At 35.0% G+C, this 12,838-nt stretch overlaps 2 protein-coding genes across 4 annotated transcripts; one reads left to right on the top strand and one right to left on the bottom strand.

Annotated features, from left to right (window-relative positions):
• Positions 1 to 114: 114 nt before the first annotated feature.
• On the top strand, positions 115 to 12,555 carry LOC119636212 (SRSF protein kinase 3). 3 transcript variants are annotated; one of them, XM_038031446.1, is made up of 4 exons: positions 115 to 324; positions 4,515 to 5,133; positions 9,746 to 10,780; positions 10,872 to 12,555. In XM_038031446.1, exons 2-4 carry the CDS (start codon positions 4,644 to 4,646, stop codon positions 11,711 to 11,713), a joined length of 2,367 nt encoding a protein of 788 aa, XP_037887374.1. In that variant the 5' UTR covers positions 115 to 324; positions 4,515 to 4,643; the 3' UTR covers positions 11,714 to 12,555. The 3 variants fall into 3 exon arrangements, with proteins under 3 accessions (XP_037887374.1, XP_037887373.1, XP_037887376.1); XM_038031445.1 differs by lacking the exon at positions 115 to 324 and adding an exon at positions 3,788 to 4,143; XM_038031448.1 differs by lacking the exons at positions 115 to 324; positions 4,515 to 5,133 and adding an exon at positions 9,445 to 9,650.
• Positions 1,639 to 3,714, bottom strand: LOC119636213 (xyloside xylosyltransferase 1). Its single transcript, XM_038031449.1, has one exon. The coding sequence runs from the start codon at positions 3,300 to 3,302 to the stop codon at positions 1,965 to 1,967; it is 1,338 nt and encodes a 445-aa protein (XP_037887377.1). The 5' UTR covers positions 3,303 to 3,714; the 3' UTR covers positions 1,639 to 1,964.
• Positions 12,556 to 12,838: the final 283 nt, after the last annotated feature.

Genomic DNA, 12,838 nt, shown 5'->3' with positions numbered 1-12,838 from the left:
TGTAAATCCTTGGCAGAAAGGAAACAGTTGCATTTGCATTTTGTTCGTTGAAACTGCCATTAACTAAAATAAGCAGCAAGAGGATAACGATCGTGTCGAAAGAACAACAACAACGTTGCTGAACAATATTAATTGAATGTAAAAATCGTGTTAGTAGAAACAAATCAACACACTATATAAAAAAATTATCGCTTCGGGTAGATTGGCATATTTCTAAAATGACGGCGTCATCCACTTGGAAGATGTTTCATATTCCTTTTAAATATTTGCAACCGACCGATTGGTGAGGATGGATCAGTACTTCAGCCATATCTCTTTGAGAAGGTATCTCCCGTACTCGTTGAATTCCTAACTCTCTCTGTCTCTCTCTCTCTCTCTCTCTCTCATTCTCTCTCTTGAAATGCATGCGCAATTCAATGACCATCGATCAAACGTGCAGCGGAAGTCCGCCTCACCCCACCTTATATTTATCAAATTCATTTTGTTATGTGTGAGAGCTAGCTCGATTGTTAAATAATTTATATATGGTACATAGCTTATATATATATGTATGTGTTTTACATACATATATAGTTATTACATATACATTTATTATATATACATAATACTTACATATGTTATGAACATATTTATTATGTATACACCTCCTTTCACTGAGAAATAGACCTACAGGGTCCGATAAATGCGGTTCATCTTAAGTACATGTGGCAACTACGGTTCTCTTAATGGGAAGAGGTCTAATGCATATATGTTGGTATAATTCGTGCTTCTTCAAGAAATTTACTGTAGTTTCTCATGTTTGACAGGATTTTTTTAAGTAGAAGATGATGGATGTTTAAACAATATTTCGGAGAGTTGGACAAATCGTTTTATAAGCAAAATTTTGCGAAAAACTTGTTGTCTTATTATATAAAAAACTCTTTAAGACGTAACAAAATATAAATCAGAAAATTACGTTAGAACGATTTTAATATATATGGAGGCTTCAAATAATCGAATAGGATGAAAAGAATTAGAACACTTAGCTTGTCGCATTCTACTCCCCAAGTCTTTTCATTTGATACCCACATCGATAGTATCGTTCGCATTATAATTAACGCATTCTTAGGCAGATAATATATCTTCGTTTAAGGGCAAAACAGTTTTAAATATTCTGCTTGGCTTACGTTGTGATTTTATCTGCCTGAGTGGGCGAGTAAGCGGTTCAAATGTCAAGGACGATAAATTTTAGCCTTTCAATTTACTTCTCAAGCTGTGTGTATTTTTGCAACAGCTAGAAGCACTTGAGATAGACCTACATTTCGATTCAGGGTCACTCTCTGAATCGGTCTAAGCTTGTCTATCCGTCCGACTAAATTATATTGATAGTTAGAACTTAATTTATGGAGAGGACCATTGGGTGGAACTTAATTTATGGAGAAACCCATTAGGTGGAACTTAATTATAGTAATAATAATAATTCGCAAATTTGCAATTTTCTGCACAACATTATGAACAAATTCTAATCGATGCTTCATCCGGAACTTCGAACTTATATTATTACATATCGTAGTTTCAACAATGGGGAAAAGCTAATGTAGTCATTGTTAAACAAATGGAATGTTTTATTCAAGTCACTTTCAATCTTACAATTTTACAATTTTCTGTTATGCATAATTGTATATGTATGTATTTCTAAATAGCCTAATTATATAGGCAGATAAATTTTAAATATTTTTCAAACACTTATATGTATGTATAATGATGGCTTTTGAAAGGATATCACAATCATTAAGAGAAATAAATACTTATGAGGAGGAGATTATAGGGCACTAACTAAGATGCTAAGGAGAAAATTTTCGTTGAAATTTGTTATTTCAGTAAGAAAAATTTACATAACTAACTAGTTAACTAACATATGAGATGCATAAGTTTAACGTCCTTTAATCTGCCATTATCGGCATTCCTTGGACTTATTGATTTCATTATTCGGGTACCCGAGCATTACAATTGCCATGATACATTTTGATACGTCCTTTGCAAGTGAAATATTTATCAAAGACATCACTGTAGCCATGATCTTTCCACCATGTACACAATTGACGATTCCATACGCAATCCAGACGATAAATCAGATTCGGAAATTCATAGCCCAATAAAGTGAAAAAGTCTTGATCGCCCAAGTGACCTTTAAACATATACTTCGATGTCAATTTACGTATTGCAGTTTCTTGCAATTGGTCGTGATAAAGCCGGGAGTGACGTATAGCAGTGAGGTGTAGCAGCACAACTCCAGAATTGAGACCCGGATAACCATGCCGCAGATGTTTTTCAGATTTTCGCATTTTATGGGTATGGGTCTCAGCAGAAACTAAATTATATAGTTCATTTGGCGACATATAGAAAGGGCTACCAAAGTCCGTGTTGGGAAAATTTGCTCTATACCGATATAAAATATGACGATAGACTGGAGTTAGCTCTGGCGCTAAACCGAAAAGATTTTCTTTGGAGAAACGTTCAAATTCAGCAAAAAGGAGACGTACATCTGCCCGGAAGACTATGTCGCAGTCCAATAAAACAGCCCGTTCCATTCTCTCATCCGCGATGCGATGCAGACCCAACGACAGGAAAAATAAGGAATCGCTGTAATACGATTTCGGTGTAGAACTAAAGTATGGTGTCATAGAATTTACAATATCAACGACACGCTCCGCACACAAGCGCATATTGTATAAGGTATACATAATAGCACGTCTATAACGACGCACTTCCTTTTCCAACATCTGATCTACACTGTGAGCACTAATTTCATCAGTTAATACATGTAGATATAATAAGACGTCAGGTGTTGAAAATTTTAGCAAACTATGTGCAAATAATTCAAACTTTACGTGTAATTGATAATTTTCTTTAGTGTAGATAACAAATATGTTGTAATCTGATGTTTGGCTTCCCGTGATATTAAATATTTCCAAAGCACCCGTTTTTGAAGTAGGCGGTCTTATTAACAACGATTTTATAGCAAGAGCTTTTCTGTTTCCTTCAGTTGATGAAGAAGCGTAGGCATTTGCTAGTGGCAGTGTAGGATTAGTGTTTTCTACAATTATTCTCGTGTGGTCGTCAAATCCTCCTCCACCTACGGGCTCGCTACGATTATTTAAAAACAACGCAAAGAGTGACCTGCGTCCGATTATGTTTGTATTGGCATAAAAAATAACTATACAGACAATAGCAGATATAATTAAAAACATTACTTTAGCCATCTTCAGATGGCCTAATTTAATTATTTTAATTAATTTATCTCCGGGCGACATCTCGGCCATGTTATGTTCCACTGAACACACAAACTATTTTCTATATTTTATACTCTCTCTCCACGTACGTTATTTTCTTATTTATCATATGTTGTTACTGGTTATTACAAAATTTTGCGGTGCATTTTTCCGTATTGTTGCTAGAAAATATCATAACCTGTTTTATCTCATTTTAATGTTGGTAATACCTTTTAACTGGAATGTACGACTCAAAAATACATTAATGTGTCATTTTATTCTTCATTATTATTATTATTTATTATTAACATTATTTATATTTACATGCTTTGATCAGGAAAACATGAGTATTATTTTAGGTATTTACTTTGTAAACTTGGCAACACTAGCAACAGCCGTCAACGAATCGTGCCATTAGTGGTTTTTTTTTATATAAAAATACATCTGTCGATATGTTTTTATGTTAGATTTTTCAATAATCGTATTGTTTACATTTTCATGTAAGCAAATGTACTAAATTATCAATAAATTGTACAAAAAATTTAAAGAAATCAGTTTCTAAATGAAAAAAAAAGTTGTGTTTAAGAACAGTTCCCGATAAATTGCAATACTTTTCAAGAGAAATAAAACAACAACTATTAGAAAGAGAGCAATAGCGTCTCGGTTATCTCTACACAAGATTGGATGAATAGTGAAAGAGACGGCATGTTTTAAGCGGATTCGTACGAAAGGAAATTTTGTTGTTCTGTTATAGTTTTGCATTATTTTTCTCATCTATTCGCTGTAAAAACACAATTGTAGAGTTTTCTTTTGAACAAGAAGCGTTAAAAAAAGAAGCAGAATTATACAAAATAATAAGAAAATTCATAAAGCAAAACTCAACATACACAAGGTATAAGCCTTTGGAATTTGTGTAATAATCTGTCATTGGAAAAAATTTTACGTTCAATTTTCGGTAGTCGTTGCAATCGATCAAATTTCGTATGAAAAAGAAATTTTTTCGTTTTTTTTTGCTTCCACCCGATCTGCTCAATTAAATGATTGAGAATCTTTATGAGTGTGAATTTATTTTTAATTGTGTGCGTGTGTGCAATTATGTGTTTGTGTGCTGCATGCTTCCGAGTTGTTGAAAACGAAAAAGCATAAAGAGAAGATATAAAGAAAAGGTTCTAAATTATTATTAAACCATAAATCTCGGGGAAGCAAACAACAAAACTAGAATATCAATCCATAGAAATTAAAATAAATTTTCCACTTCTGTAGGATAAGGCAAACGAAATTTAACGTCTTGATATTGCTGGCGCTTCTATTAATATATACAAAAGTGAGCAGTTAAAACAACAGCAGGCGTTAAAACAAATTTGACCCGATTACGAGTATTTTGTCATTATTATGAACACAAAGTCTGACGTCAACAGACGAGTTTTGGCTATACAGGCTAAAAAGAAACGTCACAAGCCTAACAAGAAACGCGGCAAGCCAAATGGTGTGTCTGGTGATCAGCCAACCCAGATACAGCCGGTAAATTTAGCATCTCCACCGTCACCACCACAATTGCAGCCAGATGATGAAGTTATTAATAATCATTATGTCGCGGAAGTATATAATAAGAAAACGGACAACGGCGGTGGTATCGGTGGCGATGTTATCGAAACCACTACTATGCGCTATGGTGGCGGAAGTGCTGGAGGCGGTGGTTTGCAATCATCACCTAGCTTGCAATACGACTTAATAGAGCAGCAACCCTATTTGGGTACTCCATCCAACGACTCCGAAGACGAAGACGAGTCCGAATTGAATAGTGAGAATGAAGAACAAGAACTGAAAAAGGATTACCGTAAAGGTGGTTATCATCCTGTAAATATTGGAGATCTCTTTCAAGGTTTGTGCAACTTTATTTTTTTACATAATTCATCCGTCGTTGCCGGATATATGCTTTAGACATCGCCGGCGAAAAATTTAGGTTAATAACGAAATTTGTTTTATTAGTTGGGTGTGTAAAAACACCAACAATACTTCTGGCATTTGTTTTTATTGTCAAAAAAAAAAAAAGAAAAAAAAAAAAAAAACAAACTGATTTGCTTACTACATATTTTTGTTCTCATTCGCTCAATTTTTCCATTTTAAAATACTCTATTACTTCCACACCTTTTTCCGCAGCTTCCTTTTAATGCTTGACAATCACAACATTAACTTTGAAACACAAATTAGAGGCGCAAGAAATTGGAATGAGATGCAGAGCTAATTGTTAAAAACACATAAAAAGTATCTCTAGATTCTTTCAACTAGATGAATGTTCCGAAAGGCATTTCATAGGTTGTGAAGATTACTTAAAAGTAACCCAGGAAGGCAAATAATAATAATAATATAAAGACAATAATTTTTTTTGAAAAATTGGGAAATGTTTTTTTCAACCGTGCTTTCCAACTGGAAATTAATTGATCATATTACCATATATTTAGTGATAATACCAAAATACACAAAACCGAATTCTAAAAACATATGAACACATGTTTTAAAATAACATCTGCGTATTTTTTAGTTTTGCAAAACACACGATTTCGCAACAGTTTTATTCTCTTTGTCATGATGGTTTCGCTATTATTCAGCGTGCAGAGAAGTCTAATTCTATTGGGAGATCGAGAAAGGTCTGTAGGTAAATTGAGCGTAAAGGTTAGGGTTTTCTTCCGCTGTTATAATAGTAACAGTATTTGGACAGTATTCGAAAGTGGTGTGTTTGCGGTAATTTTTGGAACCTCTCCCATATAACATAACGTTTCTACAAAGACTAGAGACTTAGAGGTTTATATAGTAAACAGGGGTAATTTCTAATATTTCATGGCGAAAAGTGATAACAGTAAATTGATACAGAAATCAACCTCATCGCTTATAAGAATTGCTCTAATATGCGTGCTTTCTTGCAAAATATGGATTTATATGAAAATAATGTGTAACTTTTGGTGTATTATTACCAAAAAAAGGGAATAACTCCATTAGGCGGAGTGTACAGGGCATCCGATAGCTACCTTGCTAGATGGCAATGTTCCGACTTGTTCGTTTTCCAATGAATTCATTTGCAAAAAATTTGATCTAGCTGTGGATGAATAGCAAACATTAGCTAGTTATGAACAATTATATTTTTGATTAGCGTGACATTTTGAATTGATTAAGCTATGTCTGCCCGTCTATGTGCGGTGCGTGCTTTGCGCTCTCCTGATCGCAAAGATGAACATATCGATTTTAAATTTGGTAGAAGTGTTCGATGGTTGGTCTTGACAATGGGCCGATTTGGTCAGAGAACACGTCCTTTATCCATTATGGAAAACTTTACTGTTTGCGCGCAAAAATAGAAAAAGGCTGCCACACCCACACAATCTTACAATTGGGTAGATTTTATTTGCTATTATTTTTTTGAAGACCTTATGCTTACGAATCGCAAGGTAAACAAGCCACGATGTGTAAAGTTTTTTTGCTTTGTGCACTCCTCAAATGAAGATATAATATGCTACCTGCGTAATGGGTTAATTCTAAAATAAATGTGGTAGACCCCCGACGATTTGATGGATCATTTTTTCTTAATGATCCTGATCCTGATATGGGTATCAAATAAAAAGACTTAGAGAGCAAAATGCGATAAGCTAAGTATGTTACGTGGTGGGTAAAATTTTGTCTTAACAATACTTTTTAATGAACTAAAAGGTGGGAGATAAACTTTATTCCTTTCTCTTTTATATAACCATAAAAAAGGCATGGGGCGCTAAAGCTTTTAATGGTGGTGGGTATGCGAGATCCGGCATTGAGTTTATGTAAAAATGGACATTTTTATACTTTACACTCATATATATTTTTTTCGAAGAAGAGCGTTCTCTTTTCATGCAGCTTAATTAAGACCAACAGCTTGAGTAGAAGTATCCATATAATACACCGAAGAAACGTAGGATTCGGTTAAAAGTGAATTTAATCCGCTACATTCAATTTTAGTTAGAACGGTTTTAAAGCGAATACGAAAACCTTTACTTTTTCCTGCGAAAATGGAAAAATAAAAAAAATAATAAATATGTTAACCTATATGTTAGGTTACTATTTTATGCAAATCTCCTCCTACATAAGTCCTTCTATGTAAGGATACGTTGGTTATGAATGGTTTTTAAAAATCGAAACTTCAAGCTTTAGAAATTTAAAATCTGAAGAGCAAGACAGTAATATTGCAAGCCTGTGCTGGAATCAAATGATCTTCGAACTCTTATCCCGATGAGAGTAACGAGAAAGTAGGAAATTTAGAAAATGAGAAGAGCAAACCTCCTGGAACTTCGTAAAGTACGGTGCGTAGCACATTGAATATCGCGCAGAGAATATTAATATGAACAATTTTCACGCATCCCCAGCCTATCTCATTGTTTGGGAGGAAAGAAGCTCGATCTATTAATAAATCTAATTACCATTAACGCTGATGGTCATAAATTTTACCTTTAGAATTTATTGTGGCAGATGCTGTGTGGCGATGTGGCGATGGTATAACTATGACTCCCCAGTCTAGATTTCTTTTTTTTTTTTTTTTAAAAAAAGCTTTTTTTTTTTTTTTCAAGTGCTAATGCAACTTGTGCGAGTACTTTCTCTTCGACTGCTCACCACCACAAAGAAAGCGATCATTTGAATTTCCGGCCAAAAATGACTTCTGCACATATTAGATATACCTTTAAATCTATATGCCCTTTATTGGCGACGTCGGTTTTTCTGAAAAGTCATAAAAAAAGTAAAAACGTTGCAATGGGACAATGATCATCATTAAATACCTTACATCACTTCGCCTAATTCAATAATTCATATACCGACTTTTTAAAACGAGATATTATATGAAGAAGTGATGCGATTCGGACCAGGGCGTTGAGTTCGCCCTTGGGGCCAAAACATGTCGGTGTAGCAAATTACACGAAAATATATCACGAAATCCCACGGGTGTGTTGAACGTGAGAACACAAGACGGAGGGACAAGCTTAGAATCAGTTTCAGAATCAAACGGCCTAATAAAACGATGGACTACTCCAAATACCTCCGAGTGTTGCATACCTTCGCACAAACTTGATCTACTTTTTCACCATAAGTAATGTGTAGGGTATGAAATGAAATAACTTGAATAATGCACAACTGATAAGATGCCTCTTCTTTTTGCGCCTTGATTTGCTTAAAGCAAAAAAAAACATTTAGAACGAAATTAAAATGTTTGTCAGTAAAATTAATCAGTATTCCTTTCTTCTTCTTAAAAGCAATCAATATCCAGATTTCATAGTCTGTCAGGAGATAGGGCTCTCTCAATTTCTCTCTTTGATTGCCACACGTGCATAAAGACGGCATGTACTTACACGTTTGCCGCGTCCCAACGATAATTCGTAGAAAACTGATTGCTTCGCCTCTCGCACTTGACATAAACACAAACCGAGTTCACACTTTTTCGCTATAATAATAATAATAATAATAATAATAATGATGAATAAGAAGTAATTTAAACGAATGCCACTAACGATGAAGATTTCACAAAACTGGAAAAACCGGAAGATATTCTGGCATTTGCATCGAAATTGATCAATTGACCAAACTGATACTTGATTCCGTTTTCCAAGTCTAAGAACTTATTTCAGCAGGCGGTAATAGATGATAATACCAATAATGATGATAATCAAGATTATAAATTGGATTCGTATAATGTACGTGATGTCTAGATGCCATACGAGTGAAATTAATACCGGCCGTGTCAACATCATTTTTCACTTTCGGATGCCTGTTTGGAATACGCTTTTTTCGATGGCCATTTATTTAATCGGAATTTGCAGAAAGCTATGCGATAATCGTGTAATAAAACAGCAAACAGCCGAAAAAAAAAAAAATTTAATTTAATTTAGGAACACAATCTCGTACAATAGTTTTGCTGTTATATATCTGCTTGCTTATTTATATGGATTTATATGGACATACATACATGCAAGCATGAGTACTTACTTACTTTAATTGTAACAATGTCATGGGTGGGGTGGTTGCATATATACGTACTCGTATATGCATTATGTGAAATTCTTTAGTTAGCAGCAGCGGGTGGCTGATTATCGTCGTAGGCATAGCAAGGCAGCAATACATTTTGCTGCATTACACATCGCATGTCACATATTTTGCACACTTGTAATCATCGAAAGAGTTCAAAGGCTAATAAAATTGAATGTGTCTTCAGTAGTCTGTCTGTCTGGCCATAAAGCAGAGGCATATTTTTATAACTAGTGCACAGATTTTCTCTCCTTCAGTTATAGTATCATATTAAAATCTCTAAGAAGCTATTTATTTATTTTTTTGTATAAATAATGAATTTATTATGCGATTGTACGAGCTTCACGGATTTCATTTTTTTATTAGGTTTAGAAGAAATGTTTATTAATTTTTTTTTTTTTTTGTTGTTTTTGCTTCTTTCCTTTTAAAATCCTAATTACGTCTAAAATTTTTTGTCGTAGGTCGCTATCACGTGGCGCGTAAATTGGGTTGGGGTCATTTTTCCACCGTCTGGCTTTGCTGGGATTTACAAGAGAAGCGTTATGTCGCGATTAAGATTGTAAAATCGGCTCCGCATTTTGCTGAAACGGCAAAGGATGAAATTAAAATACTCAAGTCTGTGCGTGACTCTGAACCCGAAAATCCCCGACGTCAAAAAACCGTCCAACTATTGGATGATTTCAAGATTAACGGTGTAAATGGTACCCATATATGCATGGTGTTCGAGGTACTCGGCGATAATCTTCTTAAGCTAATACGTAAGTCGAATTATCGCGGTATACCAATCGAGAATGTGAAATCAATTACACGCCAGGTGCTAGAGGGTCTCGATTATTTGCATACTTGTTGCAAAATCATTCACACGGATATTAAACCTGAGAATGTCTTGCTATGCGTGGATGAAGAATACGTTCGAATATTGGCTACTCAGGCTACTGTTTCGTATGTACTGAATTACAAAATGGTTCCTTCGCTGGTAAGTCGCGCTCCCAAAGTATATCGGGAACCGCAGATCACGGACAAGATGAGCAAAAATAAAAAGCGCAAGTTAAAGAAGAAGGCAAAAAAACGTTTAGAATTATTTAAAAAGCAATGGGGTTACTTGGATCAAAAGGAGGTGTCGACGCCAATAGGCGAAAGGGGCGATGCCAGCAATGACTTGTCAGAGGGCGAAGATGATACCGAGGTGCAGGCTTCTTCAAACGGTGCTAATGTAAACAATGTTAACAATATTTTACCCAATGGCGAAGTCTACGATGATATTGATCACGATCATGATCATGAAACCACTGCCGCTGATGAATCTGCAGCCTTAGAAAAGGAAGACGATGACGACGACGATGACATAGTAGGTGATGCAAAAGTTAAATCTCAATTATCAAAGCAGTTATATAAACAGAAATCATCCCGACAAAGTGGCGTCACGTTGCCTGAAGAAATGGTCGCATCTGGCACTAATGTCGAGAATAAGAAAAAGAAACGAAAGCGTAATAAAAGTAAGTTTATCATTGCAGTTCCTTATGTCACCTTGTCATTTCAATTTTTTTTTTTTTTTTTTTTTTTTTTTTTTTTTTGTTAAATTTGCAGAGAAAAACAATCAAAGCAAACAACAAAATTCCGTACAACAACAAAAACTACCGATCACAACTGAAAATTCGACCACATCTTCCACTAGTGGCAATACTTTAAACAGCTCGTACGCTACACTTAAGGTGCAGTCATCAGCCGCCGGTGATTGCGTCAAACGTCAAAAGCTGCCAACAGTAAATGCCAGTAAAATATCCAAAAGTAATAATAATAGCGCTGGTAGTAAGGTGAAGTTAGTCCAAAGCAATCAACTGATGCAACCACAAACACAACCGAATGAACGTTTCGTACCACCGCCCCTTGGCAATTTGAAAACCGATAAAGATCCTGCCCTAGATCCGTGCGAATTTGAAGTAAAAATCGCCGATTTGGGTAATGCGTGCTGGGTGGATAAGCATTTCACTGAAGACATACAGACGCGCCAATATCGTTCGTTAGAAGTAATTTTAGGTAGTGGCTATGATACTTCAGCTGATATCTGGAGTACGGCATGCATGGCCTTTGAATTGGCCACTGGTGACTATCTGTTTGAGCCTCACGAAGGCGATAATTATTCGCGTGACGAGGATCACATTGCACACATAATAGAACTTCTAGGTCCTATACCGCCGCATATTATCTTTCGCGGAGCCCACGCATCACATATATTCAATCGCAAAGGTGAATTACGCAATATAACTGGTCTTAAACCATGGGGTTTGGTCGACGTTTTAGCCGAAAAGTACGAATGGGCACGCGAAGAGGCGGAATCATTTGCTGATTTTTTAACGCCCATGTTAGAATTCGATCCCTCACAACGGGCTACGGCGGGCGAATGTCTCCGACATGCTTGGTTAAGATAAAATATATTGTATTATAATCCCTCTATTACTACCATCACCACCTCATCACCAACAACACCATCCCATGAGAATATGTTAGAAATCCCATTAACCCCGGCCCCTCTACAAAATGATAACGAATGTGGCGAGTTAAATACGCTTGAAAATTTGACTCCAAAGTTTTCGGTACCTTCAACTGCCACTACTACACCAACTCCACCAATGAGTTCGCAGTCCTTATGTGCTGGTCGAAATAATTCAAACACGTTGACATCTAAATTATGGCGTTTAACAACATCAAAATCTTTATCACCAGCACCGGTAACCACGTACAGTGTTGCACACACGTTATGCTGGCATAAAACATTAAGGCGTCTATTTAAACGCAAATAAAACTAGCTGTCATGTGAGATTGGGAGCTACATAAATGAGAGGAATACAAGAGAAGAAACTTTTGGTTTTTATAGTAGCGGAAATTTAAAAAATATTGTCTTTTTCCCCTCTTTTATTTCAAGCTCTCCTTGACGTAAACGTAAACGATCAGAAATCTACAAAAAAGGCAAAAAAAACTAATATTTTCTCTCTGTTTTCTTGTCTCCCAAAACGAAACATTTATCGCCGCAAATCGAGATTAAGAATCTTAACACTTAATTAACTTCAATACTATTTAAATTGAAAATATCTAAAGATATATACTTTGTTTTCCCTTCCTCCTTTTACTTTTCTATTAATATAAACATTATGAACGAACAAATTTTTGGATAATTTTAAACGAATGATAAAACTAATTACGCAGCAAATTATGGTTAAGACGATAAATAAAATGGCTTTACGCATCTATAGAAAATAAAAACAAAAAAAAACAAAAAAATATGTATAATTAAAATATACGTCGTAGTTAACAATAAATATTTGGTTTAAAACTCACAGGCCATGTTAGGCACAGTAAGAAAAAATTGAAAAAAAAAAAAAAAAATGATGACTTAGACGGATGTTGATTATGTATTTAATAGTTTGAAATTATAAAAAAAAAAAGCACCAACAAATTTAAACGAAAATATTATTTAATTTAATTTTAAATGAAATAAAAACAAAGGTATAACTAAAAACGATATCATACTTAAAATACGTTCTCTTTTTTGTCAC

Source organism: Glossina fuscipes, unplaced genomic scaffold, assembly GCF_014805625.2.
Source record: "Glossina fuscipes isolate IAEA_lab_2018 unplaced genomic scaffold, Yale_Gfus_2 28, whole genome shotgun sequence".
Lineage (NCBI taxonomy): Eukaryota > Metazoa > Arthropoda > Insecta > Diptera > Glossinidae > Glossina > Glossina fuscipes.
This window is presented reverse-complemented; position numbering and strand designations above follow the sequence as displayed.